A 23,606-nucleotide genomic window follows, 5' to 3' on the forward strand; every position below is an offset into this window, starting at 1 on the left:
ATACTCTACATGAATATCTATAGGTATATAAATATGTTTGTACTTCATGCACTTGAGTATAAAAGGATTAACATTCAGTTTCTATTAAATCGATAAAAATCCCTATAGTTTATTGTTAAGGTTGAAAATCTGTATTTTTTTCAGTAAGGAAAGTCCTTAAAGGTTTGACTCCTCCTCATATCCCATGTGTAAGGAAAGCAAGACAAAAATAAGCTGCTGTTGTTGCTTTTAAGCCAGACAAAAAGAACAATTGTGCAACTCCAACTTGCAGTTTTTCAGGTGTTCTAACATTTTTTGCATTGCAGACATAAATAATGGCGCACTTTGTGCCTACGGGGAAACGATCCTTTAGCCTGCGCCAGATCGCAGAGTGCGCGCATCTGGTGCCAAACTGGTCTCCGGTTAAGCTGCTGCAGCAGCAGCACATTGTTCTGTTTCTCTTCATCCTGCCTGCTAATATTCAGGCAGCTGAAACTTGAATCACGCCTCACGTGTTGTAGGGTTTTCTGTGATGTTTGGGAACTAAAAAGTGAGATCTCATTGAAACGTTTTTACTCTCTTGGAGGTAAGAGTTGAGATTTTTATTTGTTCTTGTTTTGTAGACGAAAAAAAAACAGTGGCTCTCGTGCTTCTGGCTGCGATCGCCGTTTCTTCACGTGCTATGTAGGTCACCCACTTCACTGGACGTGCTTGTTCACCACCCGGGTCCTTCCAGTCGCCCCCCCTCCCCCCCTACCAGATCTGAACGAGTGGGCCGCCTGCTGCCGCTGAGAGGCATGCCTCGCCTCCCTCTGCCACAGCTCCTCTCTCTGCTCTGAAGTCGGTGTTAATGGGAACTAGATGGAAAGTGTGAGGTGGGAGATGCTGGCTGCTTTCAGCACGCTGGATAGCGCCCTGGGAAGTTGGAGAGGACGCGCGGACGCGCCGGGATTTTAAGTGAATTTAATTTGGGATTCTTTCCGGAGACATGAGCGGCGGCTGATGATGATGATGGCTGATTTTAGGTATTTGTTTGCAGCCAGCAGGCGCACGTAACCTAAGAAGGGATTATTATTATTATTTTTATTTCTCTGCTGTGAGAGACATGGACTTTGCTGACATCCTCTGCGCTCTGTTCATCGTCGTGGTCGCGGTCGTGTCTCTGCTGTCAAACTTGTTGGTGCTGCTATGTTTCGTCCACAGCACCGAGATCCGCCGGCAGGTGCCCGGCGTCTTCACCATGAACTTGTCCTTTTGCAACATCCTCATTACGGTGCTCAACATGCCGGCCACCCTGCTGGGGGTCGTCAGGAACCAGAAGCCCTTCGGGGACTGCGTCTGCCACACGGTGAGCTTCCTGGAGACTTTCCTGACTGCGAACACCATGCTCAGCATGGCCGCGCTCAGCATCGACCGCTGGATCGCGGTGGTCTTCCCGCTCAGCTACGCCACCAAGATGCGCTACAAGGACGCGGTGATCATGGTGGGCTACTCCTGGCTGCACTCCTTCACCTTCTCCCTGACGGCGCTGCTCCTCTCCTGGGTGGACTACAGCGACGTGTACGCGTCCTGCACGCTGCAGCCCAGCGGGGGAGGCAGCGACAAAGTTAAGTTCACGGTTTTCACCGTGGTTTTCCACGCCACCAGCTTCGTGCTGTCGCTGCTCATCCTGTGCTTCACCTACCTGAAAGTGCTGAAAGTCGCCAGGTTTCACTGCAAGAGGATCGACATCATCACCATGCAGACTCTGTTTCTGCTGGTCGACATCCACCCAAGGTGACGCTTCTAACTTTTTATTCGTTCAGACTTGTTTATCCGAACGCTTTTACTAAAATGTGACAAGTATGGCTCGCCAGAAGTGCCACAATTTAATAAATAACTCCGCATTGAATCACTTTGAAATATGCTGTTATCTTGTTTGCGTAATCAACATCGACGTGATTGTTCTGTTTATTTATTTATTTATTTTTTTACAAATGTTTGTGATCCATGTACCAGCATCATTTCTATCATTTTATTTCTCCAACTTCGTGGGTGTTGATTGTTTGAATCTGCATGGTATGCATGGTTTTGGTGTGCATTTGATGTTTTTAAATCACCTTATATAGAGCAAAACTCATACTTTTATTGTATATTTCATATTACAGTGAAAATAAAGGTAATCAAATCTAATTTAACAGCGTAATCAAATTAAATAAGTATTTAAAATGCCATTTATTAAAAAGATAATAAATATATGAAATAAATAAATGTATCCATAATTCTTAAATGAAGGTCAAAAACTGTGATGAATAAATAAATAAATAAATGTATACAGGACAGCTATCAGTTACTTATTAACAGTAAATATTAAACTAATAAATAAATAAAAAGCTAATACCTACACTGATACATTGAGAATAGTACATGTAATGTATTTATTTTTTTATATAGTAAACATGTCATCAATATAAATTACCTCTTTTGCAGGAGAATCCTGACCAAGACAAAATCAGCACAAAAGGCACATTTTAGTGTTAAAACATTTGACAAATATCAATCAAGACAGTTTAACCATAAAATATGAAATGTAATTCATCAAGACTTAAAAACAGCAAACAGTTGTAATGAAAGCTCATGAAATGTAACACCTGCAGTAAGATGTGGATTATTTTGTTTTAAAGAAGAGATTGGATCATGTCCACTGGGAAACAAAACTCTGAAGATTTTTCCATGCAGAGGGAATACCACACCTCACTAAATAGTTGATTAAAATATTTATTTATTCTTAAAGAAAAAGATATAGGTATCAACCTTCAACAACATCTTTATCAATCAAATTAAGGGGGCGGGGCTTGAATGTGGGATTAAAAACACTCATTTGGAATATTAAATTTAAATTACACTGAATTATTGACTCACGTTTTATTTAATAAGACTGCACTAGATTTTTAAGGCAATATTTCATTTAAAATAATTTCTTGTTCGAGATATAAGTGATAATTTTCTGGGAAACTTTGGTTTTCTCTTTCTGTTGCATCCAGACGCTGCTGGGTTTCTTTGGCTTGGTCACTCGTTTGACATAAAACAAACCTCACAGGCACCACTCACATGGCGGCAGAACTCAGATGATGTCACACAATAATTACAGATAAGATAGGCACCGCACGTCCTCTGCTTGGCTCCCCCTTGTGCCTGTTCTCCATCTCAGTCACTGTAACAGTAGAAGAAGAAACTGCTAAAGACTAAAACAAAAAGAACGACATGAGTTACCATCCATATTAGAGAGTCAGTCGATTTAGTTTAGTCAGGAACGCCCCAAAAACTCTGACCGTTACAGGAATATTTAAATATTTTGTGCTTTAATAATTGTACATATTTTATTTTACATTTACTGAATTTATATTAAAACTAATCATTTAATTATTATTTCCATATTTAAATAGCGATTGCCAATAATTATCACCTTGTAATAAATTATTACTTAAATAATTATTAGTACAAGCCATTTTTAAAGTTGATATGGACATAATTACATTTAATTTAGAAATACATCAATGATAGATAGATGATAGATATAATGCATTTCTTAAAAAAATGCAAGTCAGCTACCTCAGTATTTCTATTTCATACTGAATTTCATTCACTCACTCACTCACTCACTCACTCACTCACTCACTCACTCACTCACTCACTCACTCACTCACTCACTCACTCACTCACTCACTCACTCACTCAATAACATTTGGACTTTTCATTCATGTATTGAATAGTGGCCCATTTGGGAATCAATTAAGTATATTTAAATGTATTTATTTGCTCATTTGTGGCACCTTTGGACCTCCATAGTATTACATACAATCAATTTTGAATACCTAGCTATTTATTCATTAGAATGTGGCTATGTTGGATCGCCACACTATGTTTAACTCAGTCTTTCTTTCTTTAACAGTACATTTTTTTTATTGAACTGTTACACTTTTGTACCTCCATATATGACACCTGAACGCTCTTCTATTTAATTTATCTGTTGATTTGTGGGACTTTTGGACTTAATTCCTTTCTTTGCTGTTTCCAGCGTCAAACAAAGGTGTTTAGCTGAGCAGAAGAGGCGAAAGCAGAGAGCCACAAAGAAGATCAGCATCTTCATCGGCTCATTTATCATCTGCTTTGCTCCTTATGTAATTACAAGGTAAGACGACCCGATGGGAATTCATACATTATTTAATTTAGTGCAAAACCCCTGTGTGAGAGCTTTAAAAATTAACAACCCAACTCATGTAAGTTAATAGGCTGCAGCTCAAACAGCTACCTTGATTTAGTCTGAATATCTTAGTTAGTTAGTCATCGTCTCACTGTAGAGACTGACAGACAAACAGATCTGCCACAACATTAGGTGAAATTCTGCAGCACACACTCACATCTCATCAAACTGGATTGTGAAGTGGTGGTTGTTGCATGAATTAAGCTCTAGACAGCCAGACACATCAGACAAATTATATTTAAACAATAAAAAGTGGCTAAATAAAAAGGGAAATGGGGTGCAGTCACAACATTAAAAGCAATCAATTATTAATAGAATAATAATTTGCCTCAACAGAGACACACAGGACAAACCGCCACACACTGACTCACACCTGTAAGACATTTCCGAGGACCTAATTGACTTAACATGCATATTTTTGAAGTGTGGGAGGAAGCCAGAGCACCCAGAGAGAACAAAAACATTCACTGGGAAAATATTCTAAACTCCTGGGTTTGAATTGAACTTTCATGCAGCAGCATTAATCTGAACAGTTCTTTGCAATGCTACTAACACTGACTCAAAACAGACCCAAACAGAGATGAGTCATCGAAAAAAAAAAAAAAAAAAAAAGATTTAGAAACATGGTTTTTCAAAATAAAAGCATTTAAATTTCCCTGCAGAATTAAAAATGTAAGCATGTTTGATATTAAAGTTTCTACAGATCGCAGGGGGTCAAACAGGAACATCAGAGGGGTCTGGATGTGGCCAGATCTTTACTGAACTGGTAGATGACTTTGTTTTGGTTTCTCTGCCTTTTTCCCCCCCACAAAGAAAACCCATGTATGTGTTATAAAACATCTATAAACAGTGTGGAATAATTCAGTAAAAGTTCATTGAAACGTGCTATTCACACTTGTCTCAATCTGACTCGGTGCTAATGCAGACAATGCACTGATGAGGTGCTTCATCAGATTTCACAGTTAGATTAAAGGCTTCACCAATGCCAAATTGGCTTCCAAAGAATCTCTGTTCATTGTAGAACAACCAAATTGAGGTTTTAGCAATCAAAAGTTGATCAGTTGGAGAGCAGACTCCTTAGATAATAGTGTAACGACTCCTTCTGAATGGATGTGCAAATGAAGATACCTGCTGCATCACAACAGCAGGTATACTGAAGGACCCCGTTGGATATATGTCCCTGGGCAGAAAGCCATAATGCCCATCTCAAGAGAACACCATTAATGGTGTAATTCAAACACTGAAACATAAAGCATGTTTCTCCAGATGTGGTGTTGAAAATCCACAAGGTTTTGGCGTTTACGGCGAGAGGATGAGACGTTATCAGGGAACGATTCCCGGCTGACTTGTTGAAGCGCATAACTTGACCCCCTGGCCCCGTGGAAGCCTCCAGCTGGGGCCTAAATGTCTCATCTGGATCAGCCGTGTGCTGGTAAATTGCAATAATCTCCAACCCAATTGCTCCCGTATGATCCAATTTCATTTTAGTGGCACAACATCAGAACAAGCAGAGAAAACGATCCGGATGGAATAATTTTTTTGGAAATTGGGACCCAGTTGTGTGGGAAATCATGGCTTTTATGGTGCATGTTTAGTCATTTTATTTATTAGCCATTGTAGCTTTATTATATCATATTTTATAGCTCATATTTACTGTATTGATAGACGAGCATTAGCCAGACTTCCCCATGGCTGATACCAATTTTTGTTTTCCTTCAAGTTTGTGCTGAGTCAAATTTTCTTTTGACGGATCTTCAGTACCTGAAGTATCCAAACCAATTGAACTTTGTCCAAGTTCACCACATTACACCCATAAATGTAAATCTTCCTCTCTATTGGTGGATGTGGGGTTTTGGTAGGAGGTTCATGTGATTGAGCAACATCAGTTCTAAAGTGGAAGATAAGCGCTTTCAGACTCCCGACCTGTAAAGGGGCAGAAAGACATTGTTACAAAAAACAAAACAAAAAAAGCCAGAAGAAATATAAATCGTAGTTTACAACGAGCGATGTAGGTATCACAGTGGTGGTGGTGATGGCAGTATCATGCTCTGGAGATCCTGTTCTTAAACAGAAGAACAGACGATCGTCAGAACTGACGTAAACCTGGACGGAGCTGAAATACAGGGCAATCCCGGAGGAAAAGCTGCAAAACTCCTGAGACCCTAAACATGCAGTCAGAGCTGCAAAACGTGGTTGAGGTCAAAGCATTTTCAACTGCTTGAATGGCCTAGTCAAAACGTAGACCCTAGCTTTAGGTGTTTTGCAAAATAGTCAGTCGGTAAAACTTTCTCCAGACTCCAGCAACACTTGAGCAACACTGAGAAGAAATATTTATTAAAATAATGAATTTGTGTCCTTTAAACTTTATTTTTTTTTATCCATTACGTTGTATTTAATTTCTAACTTTGTCACCACAATTTAAGCAACAAATGCTTACGTCTCGGAACGGGTGCAAACAAATTTACCTCTGCTGCATCTTTAAGGGTTTTGAAAGTTAAGGGTTCAGTTCCAGTTTCCTCTCGTGTGGATGCCATCTTGGCTAAAGCACTTAAACATAAGTTGCTGCTGATCTGACCACTCTCAGTGGTCAGTGGGCCTGGAAAAGTACTATCTTTATGACAGAATGAAAATGCAGCACATGCATTTTTTCTCCTGTATATTTGAAGGTATTTTGTTAGAAAGCCACTTGTCTCATTGGAAGATTCTCTTTGTTTCAAGTTAATTTGACTAAATTGTTGAACTGAGGATCAATTTAACATTCAGCATTTAACATTTGCTGTATGTTGTGTCGATTAAGGAAATTTATGTGGATTTATGTGGATAAGGCCTGTGATGTGGACATCCTCATATACCAGATCCTGCTTTGCAAAATGAACGTTGTACCTAAAAACTCGAAGAATATGATGGGTTTAACCAGAAAACTGGAGCCAAATCATTGCTATTTTAAAGGTGAGAAATGAAATCTCCTGGTCGGGTCTGCGTCTCTGATCAGTGGCACACCTTCTCTCTCCTCAGGCTGGCCGAGCTTCTCCCCTTCGTGGACGTCAACCGACACTGGGGCATCATCAGCAAGTGCCTGACGTACAGCAAGGCTGCGTCCGACCCGTTTGCCTACTCGCTGCTGCGCCAGCAGTACAAAAAGGTCCTGGTTACGGTCGTCAACAAGCTGCTGCGCCGCGACCTTTACCCTTCGTCGGGCCACAACAGCTCTTTGGACACGGAGAACGACTACTGTCTTCAGCGGATCAGCTAATGGGCAAAAATGTGACGTGACGGATTTGGACGTGACAGATGCTCTCCAGCAGAGCGAGAGAGCGAGCCCCAAAAAACAGGTTGGCTCGTGAGGAAGGAGGTGGGCGGGCGGAGGAGACGGAGACTACAGGGGATTGTCAGGGAGGGGAGATGGAGGGGACAGATTGTGGGCTGAGGGTGAAGAAGGAGCGAAAAAAAAAGAAAGGTAGTGGGTGGAGAGGAATGGAAAGGCAGGGATGAGTGGGAGGATGGACGGGTGGAGATATGATGTAGGGGAGACAGGCGAGTTTCGGTTGGATGGTTCTGGTAAACAGCAGGGTCTGTGATTCATCAGCCACAACAAACGACACAGAAACCAACCAATCCTCCCCCCCCCCACTGGATGTCACAGATTCAGGTTATTTCAAACTGAAAGACAAGACACTGGAGTCCGCGACGTGTAAGAAGAAGCTTTTCAGTGCTGAACCAACCAGCCATCTTATTGTTTTCATTACCCTGGACAAGTTCGCACTCCGCGGAAACCTCCAGAGAACCCACCGGGACACGCAACGACTCGTCTGCGCTAGAAAGCTTCGCGTCGTCTCTGAATATTGATGCACTTTGTCCGAGGACATTTCCTAAAACTTCTGCGCTTGCAGGAGACAGAAGCTGTTTGGCAGGATGAGCCTGGTGATAGTTTATATTTTTGTTACTGTCAACAAGTTCCACAAGAAGGCAGAAATATGAAAGGTGTTATTTTGTCTCGCAGTACCTTACAGTTTCCACACAGCCTGTCTATTTTGGGCCGCATCAGAGTGGCTGAAGACCAACAGAGAGAACAAAAGGGGAGAAATGTTTAATGATAGGTTTGCACACTAATCTACCTCTGGATCCCTAAAAGCCCAATGGTTCATGTGTAAAAAATTTTTTTCAGATTTATTTTTTTTTTTTTACCTTCTCCACAGTTGATATCCAGATCTTTTAAGCAGTGGAAAATTTTACATTTAACCAGATGAATCAAATTAACAGCAGGTTTATAAGCACAAAGTAATCATTTTGATTTCTTTGGGTCTCAGTAATTATTCCCATCCATCATGAAACTGTACAGTTACTTGCAAAAATATTCACTCTCTGTGAGTTTTTCCTCCATCGCCATGTTGCAATGACAATGAAACAATTTAAGATGGAACAACTCAAAGCTGCGCAAATCTGTAAAAAGGAAGTTTTATTTTCCTGAATCTGAAGTGTGTGGCTTGTTTTTGTTTTCAGTCCTCTGAGTCGATACAAACCCTCAGACAGCTACAAGTCATTTTGCACATCTGGAAATTTTTGATAATTCTTAATAGCCCAAGCTCTGTCAGCTTGCGAACGTGTGGACATAATTGTCCAGTCTCGCCGTAGATTCCTAATTGGATTTACATCTGGGCTTTGACTAGGCCATTCTAAAACATGCGCATGCTTTTATCGAAACCATTCCGCTGTAGCTCTGTCTGTGTGTTGTGATGCCGGAAGTTAAACTTTGACCCCAGTTTTAATTCCTCTGCAGCCAAAGAGCGGTTTTCTTGCACAGAATAATGCTGCCGCCACCTCTGTGACGGTGTGTAATGTGAATTGTTAGTCTCCTCCATACCCAGCCGAAAAACAAATGTTGTCTTCATCCAATCAGAGCATCTTCTTCCACACGTTTGCTGTGTCTCATACTTCCCTTGTTACAAGCCGCTTTCGTTCAGCAATCGCTTCCATAAGAACCAGAGCTCTGACGTGTGTAACTACTGATTATCTTGTCAACAGGTTCTCCTGTCTGAGCTGGCTGCTCCTCTAATTAACTGTCAGGTTAGGTGGACAGCTTTGTCTGGGTTAGTTTGCAGCTGTGCCACTCTTTCCTTACTTTCACATGACGGACTGAACAGAACTCAGTGAGACGTTCAACCTGACCCTTCTTTTCCATTTCTCACACTGAGAATACGTTTCCTTTCATTTCACAATGATGCACAACTTTGTTTTGGTATATTTTTACTTAAAAACTTTCATGGATGTTGAATCTTTGGGTCTGAATGAGACAAAATGTGAAAAAGTTTTGCAAGGCGCTGCAAATGACGAGGGGCTCTCCAGCAATGTGAAGTTTTTTTCGCGGCTTGTTTGAGTTTCCCGCCATTCCTCAAACCCCTCAAAATCTGTGAAATTAGACACACACACACACACACACACACACACACAAAAAATTGATCAGATAATCTCAGAAGGTACGCTCACACACACACACACACACACACACACACACACACACACACACACACACACACACACACACACACACACACACACACACACACACGTTAGAGAGTTTTTGAAAAGCGTGCTGAAAAACGATGCGGTGGGAACGTCTCCCAAAATTAAAATCAGCCTCAGTTTGATTCTTTTCATGGACTTTGTTGACAGTGAGAAACTCCTGCACATCACCAGACTCGCCCTCCAAAGAGCGAGTTAGCAGCTGAATGTACTAGATAACCCTCTTCTAACCGAGACGTGTTTGTACTAGCAGCCTCTGTTTTTTTTTTTTTTTCTTTTTTCTGCCAGTCGACCGGTTCCCGCGGACGTCGACGCGAGCCGAGTGTGCTGACTGACGTGTTTGGCGCCGCACTGTACAGGAGCAGCTTTTCGTCTAGACTGTCGAGGACAGACTCCATGTAGCACAGCCATGGTCTCTAAGTGCTTTAAATTACACTGTTCAGTGTTTGTGCCAAGTTTATATGAATATGTGACTTTTTTTTTTTTTTTTCAACCACTGTTATACTTTTACGACAGCTGCTTCGATAGGAGAAAATACGTTTAATTAGACGCGTTTTGCCCACACGAGTCTTTTCCCTCCTGTGAGCCACTTGCTGTTCTCTGACAGAGTGATTTTTAGACTATGTGCAATAAAAGATGTTGATTGTAAAGCTGTCATCGGTGGGGTCGAATGTTTGAATCAGTGAGGGTCGCACTCACCTGAAAAACCTTAAAATATATATTTAGATCTATTTAGAATATAAATAGTCTAATCATTGCAATGGGGACTTGGTGACCCCAACATTTCCCTCCGTTTTTACCCCTCTAACCATCCTGATGTTTGGTTCTCAGACAAACTTGTTTTCCACAGTTTCAGGTGTTTCCTCTGATCACCAAACTGCAGCAGTTTTAGGTAAGTATATTTATCTAAATATACTGAATTGTTGTCTTGTCTTTGCCATTTTGAAGAGTGGAAAACAGACACTGGTCTCTTTTTAGAGCTTCATTTATGCAAAGAGAAAACAGGAAGCCGTGGATTGCTAATTACAAGTTCCAACACAATTTTGTTGAAGTTCAGACAGTAAAGCATAAATGAAATAAAATCCTTTAGTTGCATCTATTAATTGTTGTAGGGGTTTCACTGTTTTTGATATTAATGTTTTTTTTTTGTTTGTTTTTTTAGTAACAGTAATATTTCAAATGGCCTAAAATTGAATACTGGACAAAAAAAAACAAAAAAAGCTGTGCTACTAAAACATAAATAAACTTTTTTTTTTGAATGCGTCTTTACTGGGCAACTAAAGTAAGTTTGGAAGCTATATTTTATTTTAAGATTTAATTTAGAAATTTCTACATTTAGTCATTTGAAATGGAAGTGAGATTACAGGGCTAGTTCCCCACAATGCATTATCCCATGTCTAAAATCGAATTTTTCCCAAAAGGAAAAAGATTGAAGTAGAGAAGTACGACTCGTAAGTCTCTCTGGAATATGTTACAGAGTCATTCATGTCTTCCCGCTGGTTCCATTTAGTCCTCTTTGTAATGCCAAGACACAAAAACAGCTGCAAAAGAGAAACTTCCACTCCAATGTTATGCATATTCCCAAGACTAATTAAAAAGTTTGGTCAATGTTCTTCTCCTCAGTTAGTTCATGCTAACTCACTAATGGATCTGGCTTAATCACATGCCAACCAGACTGGCTTTAATTATTCTCAGCGTTGAGTGAAGGAGGATCAGTACTCAAACACTCAAAGCCTCTGAATTCATGTGTTTTGTGCTGAAAAGCGACTTCGGTTAAAACGGAGCCAGAGCTCGGCTATTTTAACACATCATAATTAACCCCAATCATTGGAGGCTGATAAAGGAGAAGCTGGTAATTAAAACAGAAGATGCATGCGTGGCGACATACGTGCTGTAACCACTCATCGTTTAGAGCGACGGAGGGCACAAACGATTGAAGCATGAGTTATAACCGAATAAAGAAGTTTCTCCTCGCTTACTGGTCAACAATAACAAACCTCTGCAGAATAAAGCTGTCAAGAGTTTAAGCTCTCATCCTCACGCACCTTATTTTTCCACTCTGTCCTAATCTGAAAAAGCTCGTGTGAAAGTAAGACATAAAGAGATGTTTACATCTAGTTGGGATCTAGCTAGATCTCATCTAACTGAGATCTAGTTCGGTCTCAGTCAGATGAGACCAAACCTGAGCTTTTCCACCTCCAGACAAACTCTGTATGAGGAGGGAAACTAGCCGGGAACTCACCGTCCTCACAGTGAAACATGGTGGTGGAGGCGGCTTGATGCTGTGAGAACGGCTTTCTCCAATATCAGGTCAGGGTTAGTTGGACGATGGCTGGAGCTAAAACACAAGACGATTCTGGAGTCTGAGAAAGATTTGAAGCAGAAGTGGAAGTTTTTTTTTTTTTTTTAAGAATAAACATACAGCGCTCACTGCAATGGAAGGTTTTAGATTAAAAGCATATTTATGTTAAAATGACCCAGTCAAAGTCTGAGTTTAAATTCAGTTGAGGCTAGAAATTGTTGTCCCACAGACACTTTCCATCCTCTTGAGCTATTTTGCACAGAACAGTGAAAGATAAAATCAGACTGTAGTAGCGCAAAGTCGGTAGAGATGTACCTGAAACGTCCTGCAGCTTTAACCGCAGCTGAGCGTGTAGTTCTTCAAAGTACCAGAGCGGCTGTGTTCAAAATGGGCACTGAACTTTTCTGACTTTTAGCCGTGCAACAAAGGGTGTGAATACTTTTTTCTTTCACGAGTGACTCAGTCTTTTCCCGCAGATCCACACCTCTTTTCCCTCAGCAGTACCACACACACACACGCACGCACGCACGCACGCACGCGCACACACACACACACACACACACCTACACACACACACACACACACACGATTACAAGCTCTCAAGGAATGATCTCCACTGTTAGGTTTCGCTTCCCTTCAGTTTCTGGGTTAGGCTGTAATTTGCATAATGCATCAACATGCTAAGGATCTAATCAATATTCCTGATGTAGATGAAGGATGCAGCAGTTTTTTTTTTTTTTTACCCCTCGCTCTAACTCTGTATCAACCTCCTTCTCGCCTGCCTGCCCTCCTGCCTCGAACCCTTTTGAATATTCACTCTGCCATTATGCTAATCAGGTCTGCTCAGCTTGAAGATGAGACCTTATAATTAGTTGAAAAGGTATAACACGTTCACTCAAAAAAAAAAAAAAAAGAAGCTATTACAGCGTGCCATCATGTCTGGGATTTTCCAGAAATCATTGCGAGGCAAAGCAAAGCAAAGCTACTCCGCTGATGCACACATGAACTGAAGTGGTTGGTAATCAGGTCTGCTGATAATAACCGTGTCTCACTCTAGAAAAAAATGTAATTACTCTTATGCAAAGTCTAGCAGCATCTCACTGCTAAACGGCTCTGTTTGCTTGACATTCTGGTGCTTTTGTTTCTGCCTGAACAGCAGCAAATCGTCAAGCACTTCTGCTCTGATTTGGATGTAAAACAACAGTCCACATGATATGGGAATAATCTGAGAAAATTGCACCTAGAAAGCCAAGAGGTGTATTCCTCTTCTAGATTTAGACTTGTTGGAAAATATGGTGTTGTCCGAACAAACTGAATTATGCCTCGTGTTTCCTGAAAGCCTGATATAACCTCTCTATTTAATTGTAATCAGTAGATATTCAGGCTTCCTGAGTGTTAACTAATGCGTTGACGTTTTGATGATTTGTCACAGAATTTTAGTCCGATACTTGAGCATTTCCACAGAAGAAAAGACATGCAACTCTAACATTTTAATCTTTTAAGTCATACAAAATCCCCAATAAAATAGCATTTCAGCACCAATAAGATGTTAAACATAGCTGAACCTTGTGAGGAGTCAAAATGACTCCAAGAGTCCATCAAAAACTCATCCAGGAAGTCACAAAAGGAACCAAAACAACTGAAGTCCTGCAGACCTCAAAAACAGTCAGGGTTCAAGATTCAGCATTGAGAAAGTTTCAAGTCCCAAATCACTGCTTATGACCTTAAAAGTCCTGACTCATATTTACAAAAAAAAAAAAACCCTGGTGATCCCAGAGACATTTTAGAAAATATTCTGTGCACTGATGAGAAAACAGAGAAACTTGTGTCCCGCTAACATCTGACATTAAAAAAAAAAAGTCTGGCCATCAGTTTCTGACTTTGAGTTGAGCAGCAAGAAAATAATCCAAAGCACACCTGAAAATCAAAGTGTAAAAAAAAAAAAAAAAAAAAAGTTTTTGTGTGGCCTAGTCAAAGGCCGGACATCAATCTTATCTGACTGAGACAGTGTGGAATTATTTCATGCCAGAAAACCTGAAAGTTTGACCAAATTTCTCCACAGTGATGTCACATCCCCAGTAGGTCATTTTGTTTTTATTCTGCTTTACATTCTTTTTCGATAACTTTAAAATATGACTTGAAGCAAATATTGATTCAATCACTTCACTCACAGGGATTAAACATACAAAACCGGGTTGTGCAGTTAAAACCTTTCTCTGACATTTTGACTTGGCTTGAATAGTAGAAAGCATAATAACGGTGCTTTCCCTTTAAATAACGACATGACACAAAGCCATTGTGCACAACACATAAAAACGAAATTTATGACAATTTGAGTTGCCACACATTTTCACTTCGGCTCAGTCATATCCCCTCTCGCAGCTCCACTGCTTAGCCTCTGTCGTGGAAGTTCATCGGAATGTCTGGCTTGTTTGGGAAGTTCACGCAGTCCGAGTGAAAAACACACCCTCTGGCTGCGTGTGTAAGCGAGGTGCCACAGAACGGAGCGGGGTCATAACAGCGTAGAGGGGGGACAAAATGCTGCTGGTTCTGCTGCAGATGTTGGTGCCTTTATGCGGAGCTGCGCCGCGATGCGACCCGTGGATAAGAGGTAAACTTTCTCATCCTCTGATTCCCAGGACAGTCTCTGTCGCATTTGGACACGATGCGAGTGAAACTTCCGACAGATGCTCGTTTGGAGACTTTTCCATTTTAAAATCAATTTGATTTGAATCCATTTTAACATATAAGTGAGCTTTTCCAGACGGGCTGTGTGGCGTTTTTTTTATTTTTTATTTTATTTTTTTTTTGTCTATTAGAGAGCTGAGCTCGAGTTTACGATCCAGTTTATTGCATTCACAGAAACCACTCTGCCACCTAGCGGTCACTGATCAAATTGACGTGTTTTGCAGGACAGTGCAAGGCAGCAGCAGCGGAAGAAAAGCGTAAGTACCCTCCAGCTTGAAGGAAGAAAGTCGTCGTGCACGGACTGTTCGTCATCATCTTCTCCTCGTTTTATCGCTGCCCAGAAAGTCGCAGGGATGTTTGAATTTTTAATGACAGCGTGTCGCGCTTCTGACCTCGAAACCAAATGTACAAAGACAGAGGAAAGTTTAAAATAAATAAATAAATAAATCCACCTCTGATGAACAAAAGCAGTTCTACGGGCTTCTTTAAATCGCTTGATTTCCGTCACAAACAGGATCACAAATCCCATAACGCCACGGAGTGCAAACGGAATCTGGTGCGGTTGAGTAATTTTTAGATGATCGATGGAGGCATGAAATATTCAGATTCTAATTTCCACAGATAATGGAAATATTTAGGAGCAGATGATTGAGGATAGCACACCGTGACAAATAGAGACGCATAATGGACCTTTCAAATTAAAACCGACAGACACTAATCTTTATCTTGTCTCTCGGCAGAACTTGAACGCAACATAAAGCGTGTGATTTGTCCGACACCAATAATCAAGCTGCACACAAGTATTTTGCGAAGTTTACATATAAATTCTCCTGTTAAAGTTGCACTGCATTACGGCTCACTTTGTTTGCACAATGCATGTTGAATTATGCATTAATGATTGTCGTTACAGCCACATATAACACATTAACTCTGGCTACAAGATAGAGTAGTAATGGAAAGTTTAGTGGAAGGAAAATATGTGGTAATCCATTGAAAAGTAGGAAGATGTGGAAAAATGGGGACGTTCAAATAAAGACGATTTATCTATAACTCATCTTGTGATGTATAGATAAATATCCCTAATCTGATTTTTTTTGTTGCTTCCTTTCTATCACAGCCAAATGCACAGACATCCTGCTGTCCTACTGCGACGACATGCCCTACACCCGCACCATGTTCCCGAACATCGTCGGCCACAGCACCCGCAGGGACGCGGAAACCGGTGTGGAGTACCTCCTCATCAGCGTGGTCGAGCAGCTGCTGGGCGGACAGTGCAACCCCGAGATCCGGATGCTGGGCTGCTCGGTCCTGGCCCCCCGCTGCGAGGGGAGCAAGGTGCTGAGGCCCTGCCGCAGCGCCTGCGAGGCAGCACACAAGAGATGCAGTCATGCTTTTGAGGGGATCCAGATGGCCTGGCCGTACTTCCTGGACTGCGATCGCTTCTTTGTGAGCGACCAGGAGGGATGTTACGACCCGCTGGAGGGTCTCAAAGGTAATAAGAGGATTTAGTATATTTCGAGTACGGCCAGAAACAAGTTTTAAATGCTTTTAAAAAAAAAAAAAATTTATTGTGGTTTTTCAGCCTGACAAAGATTGAAAAGAAAATCTTAAACTGCAGCCTAGTTCGTTTATTTACTTGTGTTCGGCTCATGCCAGATGAATTGCAGGGTCATAAATAGAAAAACAAGAGTTTGTCTGACTTTTATTATTAGGAAATAATGAAAAAGTTATGAATAGCTATGATATAAAGGAAGGTATGGATCAGTGAGATCACTCCCGTGTGACGTTTTCAGCATTTTCAGGAGACAGAACAGCTTTTGGGTTGCAACACTGTGAGTAGAGTCGGTGTCAGTGGACTTTTTTTTTTTTTTTTTTTGAGTTTATCTGCCTAATTTAAACAACTTCCTCCAATTTAAACAACTTCCTCCAATTATGGTTAGAATTAGGAAACACGTGTGGTCAGTTTCTAACCAAAACATGCAGCAACATGCTGCCTGACTTTTTTTTTTTAAAGTTTTCATTAGTGTGGCCTGCTTGCTTTGCCTGCCACATTTATAATCACCCTTTGTAGGAATCCATGAAAAGTCAGAACACTTTTATTAAACCTTGTTTGCAGTAGTGCAATGTCATAATGAAAGATGAAGATGTGAAAACATTTATTAACCTTTACTAACAACCTTTAATTTGGGTACACTTTAAAGAAAATGTGACAAGTATGGCAGGACAATAACCCATATTAATCTGATAATCTGAGACTATGCTACTGCAATGAGATTTTTTTATGGGATTAAACGGTTCCCTCAGTATTCTGTTCAGCTGTAGTAATTCAAATACATATATATTTTTTGTTTTGACATGCTGCTGTTTGAGAGCATTTTTTGTGCATTTCTCATAGATTTTGTATTTTTCTCCACACAGTCTTGTTATCTGTTGGAATCTCTTGTTTTTTAAGCCCACCCACAGCCCCAGAATTGAAACAGCCTTCAGACCTTCACTTCACAATTCTGTGCTGTTTTGTTTTTGTTTCCCACATTCAATGCCAATTAAATGCATTGAAGTCTTCGGTTGGAGCTAAACCGTGCCTAAGAATGCAATTTATTTCCTGTTGATTTATCTCACTTTTATTGCTATTGTTTGGCAGTCTCGTTAATATGAATTATCACTCTCTTTTTTTAACTCCTCTGGTGACAATATCCACTTTTCAAAATAAAAGATATCTTTTTACAAATAATTATTTTTATCATGTCAAAATAGAGTCATAAAATCAGCTCGGGCTTCATATGATTGGTGGGAATAGACCTTTGCTGAGCGTTTAAAAAGGAAAAAGGCGATTTATAGTGTTTTTCTGCTTCCTTTGGGAACAACGCATCTCATTCTACTTCACGATCCAGGTCTATAACCATAAAGTGACTGGAGGTTTGAATCATTTCCTGATGCCTGTGAACGCACTCCGAGAGTTCACACAGTCATCTGCTTCGCACATGACTCTGAAATGTGGCAGCCAAAAAAACCTCTTTGTTATCTTTAGCAAAGAGTTTTTAAAATTAGAAATCTATGGCCTGGATTAAAACAGATCCTGAGAAAATGGAATTGAGTGACTCCACGTTAAACTGAGCTACGAATAAAACATGAAAACGACAAGACGATCTCTCCCAGTAGATTTCAGGGAGGACAGAAGGCCATCCAGCTGGACGGTGTTTTGAGCTGAGTTGATGTGTGTGTTAGCCAGATGTCTTCACTAAACAACTTCATATAAACTGATGCTCTTCTGTGACTCCGTGAGCTGCGGCGCCGCCTCTCTTTCAGCTCAAAACAAAGGCGGGAAAGTTAACTCTGTGTGCAGAGTCACCAGCTATTAACAGATTATAAAGTTAAATGTGTCGAACCTGACCAAAACAAAACAAAACAAACAAAAAAAAAAGCTAAAAACTAAAATTAGTATTGTTGTTTTTTTTTACTGCTTTTTCAAACACGGCAGAGAAACCCCGTCACTTGGAGCTCAATTAGGTCTATTGTGGTTTAAAAGGCGGGCATGTTTCATCTTTTTTGAACACAATAAACCAGAAGACTAAACCAAGCGAATGCTGGCAGACATTGAACTAACCATAGAGCAGTTTTATGAAACTGCTTACCTTTGGTAAGCTAACTGTAGCGTCGCACTTTGAGCTCGCCTCATGACAAATGAACGGTCGTTTACATGCAGTACCTCGTGAACCACTAGGGGGTGCCCGCGGACCACCAGCCACAGTTTGAGAAAGGCTGCTTGGTTAGTTCAACGGCTTCAACTAACGGCTAGCAAACTAGCCCTAGTGGTTAGTTGGCGTCTATTAACCACTAAGGCTAGTTGAAGCTAACTAATATTTGATATAATAATCAAAAAATGCTTTAAGCATTAGACAAGACAGGTTGGACAGATAACGTCTCTCTTAGCAAACCGCCATTTCTGTGACATTTCTTCACAGCAGAGCAAGAAGATGAGGCTGCTCAGAACCTGGAGGCTCCTCAACCCCAGCAGGCTGCTGCACCGATCCAGTTCACCTACCACTCCAGCTCCCAGATGATCGACATCCTGAAGAAGACCGAGGATCAATGCTCGGACATCTCCAGGACGTACAGCATCGGCCGCAGCACGGAGGGCCGGGAGCTGCTGGTGATCGAGTTCTCAAGCAGTCCTGGAGAACATCAGCTGCGTGAGTGCAGCTCCGATTCACGCAGCACTTCTTTGTGTCATATTAATGCTTAATATTAAACGTTGCCCTTACCTAGTCGAGCCTGAGATGAAACTCGTTGGCAACATGCATGGGAACGAACCCCTGGGTGGCCAGCTGCTGCTCTACCTGGCTCAGTACCTGTGTGCAGAGTATCTGCAGGGAAACGAGCGCATCCAGACGCTCATCAACAACACCCGCATCCACATCCTGCCCTCCATGAACCCTGACGGATACGAGGTGGCCGTGTCTGGGGACGCTGACAGTAACTACAGCGATGACGAGGTGACGCTTAACAGCATTTCATCCTTGAAAAAAAGGGGGATACCCTGCACCGGCTTTATTCACCAAACTGCTGTCACACGTTTCCCGAGAAGCTTAAAGAGACTTTTACTTAGTTTCACAATGTGATTGCTGTGAAAATTAACAGATGTTAATGCTTTTAAGTAACATCTGGCTATAGTTGAAGTTGCAGCTTCAGTTCTTCACTTATCTTCCACAGGTGAATGTTGAATCTGCGTCCAGTAAATATGTTTAAGACTCGCTACAGTTAAGCTTTGGATTTGACTTTGTCAAACAGCAAGGCTGCAGGGAAAGAGTTACAAATCAGTTTTATTTCTGAAAATTGTTGACTTTTTCACATCATTTATGTTTTTCAGCTTTCTTCCTTGTCCAAGTTGCTTCCCTGAATGCTGAATACAATTAATGCACTCCTTTTGGCTACAGTGATTTTACTTGTGTTTTAGACAGTTACCGCTGTGACATAATCTGAAATCATTGCTTTCTTTGGCTGCGTTATCCCGTTAGTCCTGCTCTAGAGCTGTTGGTCATCCATTCAGTTCACAGGTTGTTATTATTACACATGAAACACTTATTCTTTTAATCTACAGGGTGACAGATATGGCTACGGGAACGTCGGCCGAAACAACGCCCAGAACATCGACCTGAACAGGAACTTTCCTGACCTGACGACTGTCGTTTACAGAAGACGCAGACAGAAGGGCTTCCGCACTGACCACATCCCCATCCCAGACAATTACTGGTTTGGTAAGGTACAGAATGACTCTTCGTTGTCTAGAAGACAGAACTGCTACAAAGTCTTTTTGTTGCTTTGGAGAAGATGAACTAAGCTGACATCTGAAAGAGAGTCTCTAAATGCCGGGCGTCAGGTTGCACCGGAGACGTATGCGGTCATGAAGTGGATCCGCTCCGTCCCGTTTGTGCTCTCCGCCAGCTTCCACAGCGGCGACCGGATGGTCTCCTACCCCTACGATCTGTCCAAACACCCGCGTGGGCAGAACATGTTCTCCCCCACACCTGACGATAAGGTAGGCGGGTTCCGTGAATCACAGATTTTAAATGCTTCACAAACGTTTTCATGTCAGACGAAGATAACCTAGAAATACAAAAAAAGTTGTTTTGAAAGGATGATTTCATTTACTAAAGTAAAAAAGCTATCCAGACTCATCTGGACCTGTGTATAGACTACAGTGACCCATATCTTGTTCTTGCTATTGATAACAGTTTAAAATATTTGACCCCAAAATAATCAAATTTTTAAAAAAAAAGAAAAAAAAAAAAGAAGAAATTCTTGCATGCCTTTCTTGTCTTGATGCAAATGAGACCTCTTTATATGTAGATAAGACATCTAATGTCATTTACAGAATTGTTTTCTACTATCAGACTATTTTTGTTTCCTTTGTTAAAATATTCCATGTCTGGTTTATTGCTGTAGATAAATAAAATCAGAATGGATTTAGTTTTATTTTAAAACCCAATATTTGTGGCAAAGAAATACTTTCAAATTTACACTTTCGCTCTGCATGGCAACTACTTTGGTTCTCTCTCAAGGTTTTCCTAGTAGAGAGCTAAATTTTATAGTCCAGTGAGAAATGGGTAGCATAGTTTACTCAGCTACGTTCGCTTGAGGTCAATTTTGCATCATTTGTGTCTGATTTAAAGGTTTTCAAACTTCTTGCGAGAACTTATGCAGATTCAAACACAGCAACATCCGGAGAATGTGGATCTCCCCACGATGGCAGCCAGAAAGGAGTCATCAACGGAGCGCAGTGGGGCAGCATTTCAGGCAGTGAGTTAAAAAAAAAAAAAGCATTCCTAAACCAATCTGGTAATATAAAACTGTAATTCTCCCTGGAGCCCTGTAGAGGTCACTATAAGACCAGCCATGATGCAGCGCTTTGTGGGGCAAGAAAGGAGGATCCTGCAAGGTGATTTGATATTATAAGAAATAAGATTAAAGCTGTTTGCTTTGCCTATGACCAGGTATGCAAGACTTCAACTACCTTCACTCCAACTGTTTCGAGGTGACCGTGTCTCTTGGATGTGATAAATTCCCTCCTGAAGAAGAACTGTTCCTCAGCTGGCAGGACAACCAAGAAGCTTTGATTGCCTTCATTGAGGCGGTGAGATTTTTCTTTTATAGCTTTGGGTAAACCTGCCGAACCTGAGCTGACCGCAGACACATTTGTAGATGCAATCCTTTCATTAGAAACGGACAAAGACGAAACTAAAGGAGTAAAACGTTGTTGTTGTTGTTGTTGTTGTCACCACTGACCAGACTCACAGAGGGATCAAAGGGTTTGTAAATGATGAAGAGGGAAAAGGAATAAAAGGTGCGCGAGTATCAGTCAGAGGAATACGGCACGACATCACCACAGGTAAATATACCTGGAGGATATGCAATGTGTTAATGATAAAACACAATATTCATATAAGAACCTTCACAGAATGTGTGACCATTAACTTGGACAATTTTATTGGGATTTTATGTGTTAAATCAACACCAGTTGGTAGTTCATTATACATGGTTGGTTTAGCATCCCATCCCTTCCGCATGATGCTGCCACCGCCGTGTGTGCTACTTTTCTGTCCCACTTTACCTCAGATGCTGCAAAGGTTTGGATCTCACCTGACCTCTGTCACCATTTTGTGACCTCTGAAACTGGCTGACCACGCTGGGTTTCATTTAGGAGCATCGTTGTAAAGAAGGCTGAATGCAAAAGTCCATGTATTCCTTTCTTTCCACTTTGCAATTACGCACAACTTTGTGTTGGTCTAAACCAGAAGATCAAAATGGAACATATTGATGTTTGTGGGAGTGATGTGACAAAATGTGAGAAAGTTCAATGCGAAAGTGTTGCTGTAAATATTATTTATCCATTTGTTTTCAAGGAACTCAGAATTACTTTTAGCTCATTTACTTATTTTTATTCTCCACCTTACTTTTAGTTCAGCTTACTTCATATTTTAACACGTGACATTGATGTTTTTAATCATTTTAAAGTAATCCTTCAGTATTAAATTGCGCAATACCGCTCCTCTGACTCTGTAGAGATATTTTGCACTGAAACTTTATTGTAGTCCCTGCATAGTAAGTCTTTATAAGCTCAGCTTCAAAATAATCACACCGACCGTTTTTGTTCCTGCCCAGCTGAAAATGGAGACTACTGGCGGCTTCTCACCCCGGGCATCCACATTGTCACCGCCTCGGCGCCCGGCTACGCCCGCGCTACAAAGAAAGTCCATTTGCCGACTCGCATGCAGTCTGCAGGCCGGGTGGACTTTGTGCTGCAGAAAGCTCCTCTAGACCCCGACATTGAGGAGGAGGAAAGCGTCTTGTCCTCGAGCAGCTACAACCGATTCGACCCGTACAACCAGTACAACCAGTACACCATGATGGCCGATGTGAACCGGCAACATGAGGAGAGAGCTGAGAAACCCTGGTGGTGGAGCTACTTTGCCTCACTTGGGGGGCCTGTCCCCACCTGGCTGCTGAAACGCCATTAGAGCTTTAAAAAGAGAAAAAAAACAAAGCAGTGAACTTGCCTTTAAAAAAAAAAAAAAAATCGTGTAATGCATGCAAATGTACAAGATTAGGCCGTGGTTTTTTTTAACTGAATGTTTTTCTAAGCACCTTTACAAGCTTTTGTCGTATAAATAAAATGGCTTTTGGTAATTTGTATAATTTAAAACTTGATTTAATCACAAATATTTGCTGTTTTGTTTTGGTTCACTACACGACAGACTTTTAAGTCCACCATAGTTTGTGGTTGTAACGTGGCTTTTAGCATAAAAAAAGTGAAAGCAGCTGCCACCAGAGGGCACCAGAGTCTTCTTTAGGCCAAACTTGCTCCAAACTCTTGCTTTAGTCAACACAAAACAAATGTACTAATTTGCAACTTCTCTCCCGTTTTGTTAGGAGATCGCGAATTTGCTGTAAGGTAATGAAATAATTCTAATATACTATTACTAATATTTCTAGTATAACAAGAACCATCAACTAATGATTACAATAAAGTCTTATATGCAGCACTCTCCATGACTAATTCGTTATGAACTGAAAGTCATGTGTGTCATTTAGATTTTAGGTTCTTTTCATGTTTGTACGAAACAAAGTAAGGTTTCTGAGAATAGAAATGAATGAACTCTTGGTTCAAAATCCTGACAGTAAAATCTCATTTTTGACATGAAACGCAACACCTGACATAAACTCACACAAGATAAAGTCTGGTGAATATTATTTGATCTTTGAAAAATAGACTAACAAGACACATAACTAGTCAGTGAACACACAAATGTGATCAGCCCACTAGCAGACAGAAGACTCCCACTTACAAGAAATTAAGTCATTAGTGCTGACGCTGTA

The 23,606-nt window shown here is 40.9% G+C and overlaps 2 protein-coding genes across 3 annotated transcripts; both read left to right on the top strand.

Annotated features, from left to right (window-relative positions):
- The first annotated feature begins 953 nt into the window (after positions 1 to 953).
- Positions 954 to 9,658, top strand: gpr78b (G protein-coupled receptor 78b). The gene is made up of 3 exons (XM_014989300.2): positions 954 to 1,755; positions 4,037 to 4,150; positions 7,238 to 9,658. The coding sequence occupies exons 1-3, from the start codon at positions 1,085 to 1,087 to the stop codon at positions 7,473 to 7,475; spliced, it is 1,023 nt and encodes a 340-aa protein (XP_014844786.1). The 5' UTR covers positions 954 to 1,084; the 3' UTR covers positions 7,476 to 9,658.
- Positions 9,659 to 13,448: 3,790 nt separating this feature from the next.
- LOC106905565 (carboxypeptidase Z-like) lies at positions 13,449 to 23,274 on the top strand. Of its 2 annotated transcripts, none has more exons than XM_088015859.1 (11): positions 13,449 to 14,655; positions 14,957 to 14,989; positions 15,850 to 16,224; positions 18,695 to 18,922; positions 18,999 to 19,225; positions 19,831 to 19,992; positions 20,110 to 20,268; positions 20,903 to 21,029; positions 21,224 to 21,363; positions 21,519 to 21,618; positions 22,392 to 23,274. In XM_088015859.1, exons 1-11 carry the CDS (start codon positions 14,583 to 14,585, stop codon positions 22,745 to 22,747), a joined length of 1,980 nt encoding a protein of 659 aa, XP_087871985.1. In that variant the 5' UTR covers positions 13,449 to 14,582; the 3' UTR covers positions 22,748 to 23,274. The 2 variants fall into 2 exon arrangements, with proteins under 2 accessions (XP_087871985.1, XP_087871986.1); XM_088015860.1 differs by having other exon boundaries at positions 18,698 to 18,922.
- Positions 23,275 to 23,606: the final 332 nt, after the last annotated feature.

The sequence above is a fragment of the Poecilia mexicana genome, unplaced genomic scaffold, assembly GCF_051168715.1.
Source record: "Poecilia mexicana isolate PSO_F unplaced genomic scaffold, ASM5116871v1 scaffold_18, whole genome shotgun sequence".
Taxonomy (NCBI): Eukaryota; Metazoa; Chordata; class Actinopteri; order Cyprinodontiformes; family Poeciliidae; genus Poecilia; species Poecilia mexicana.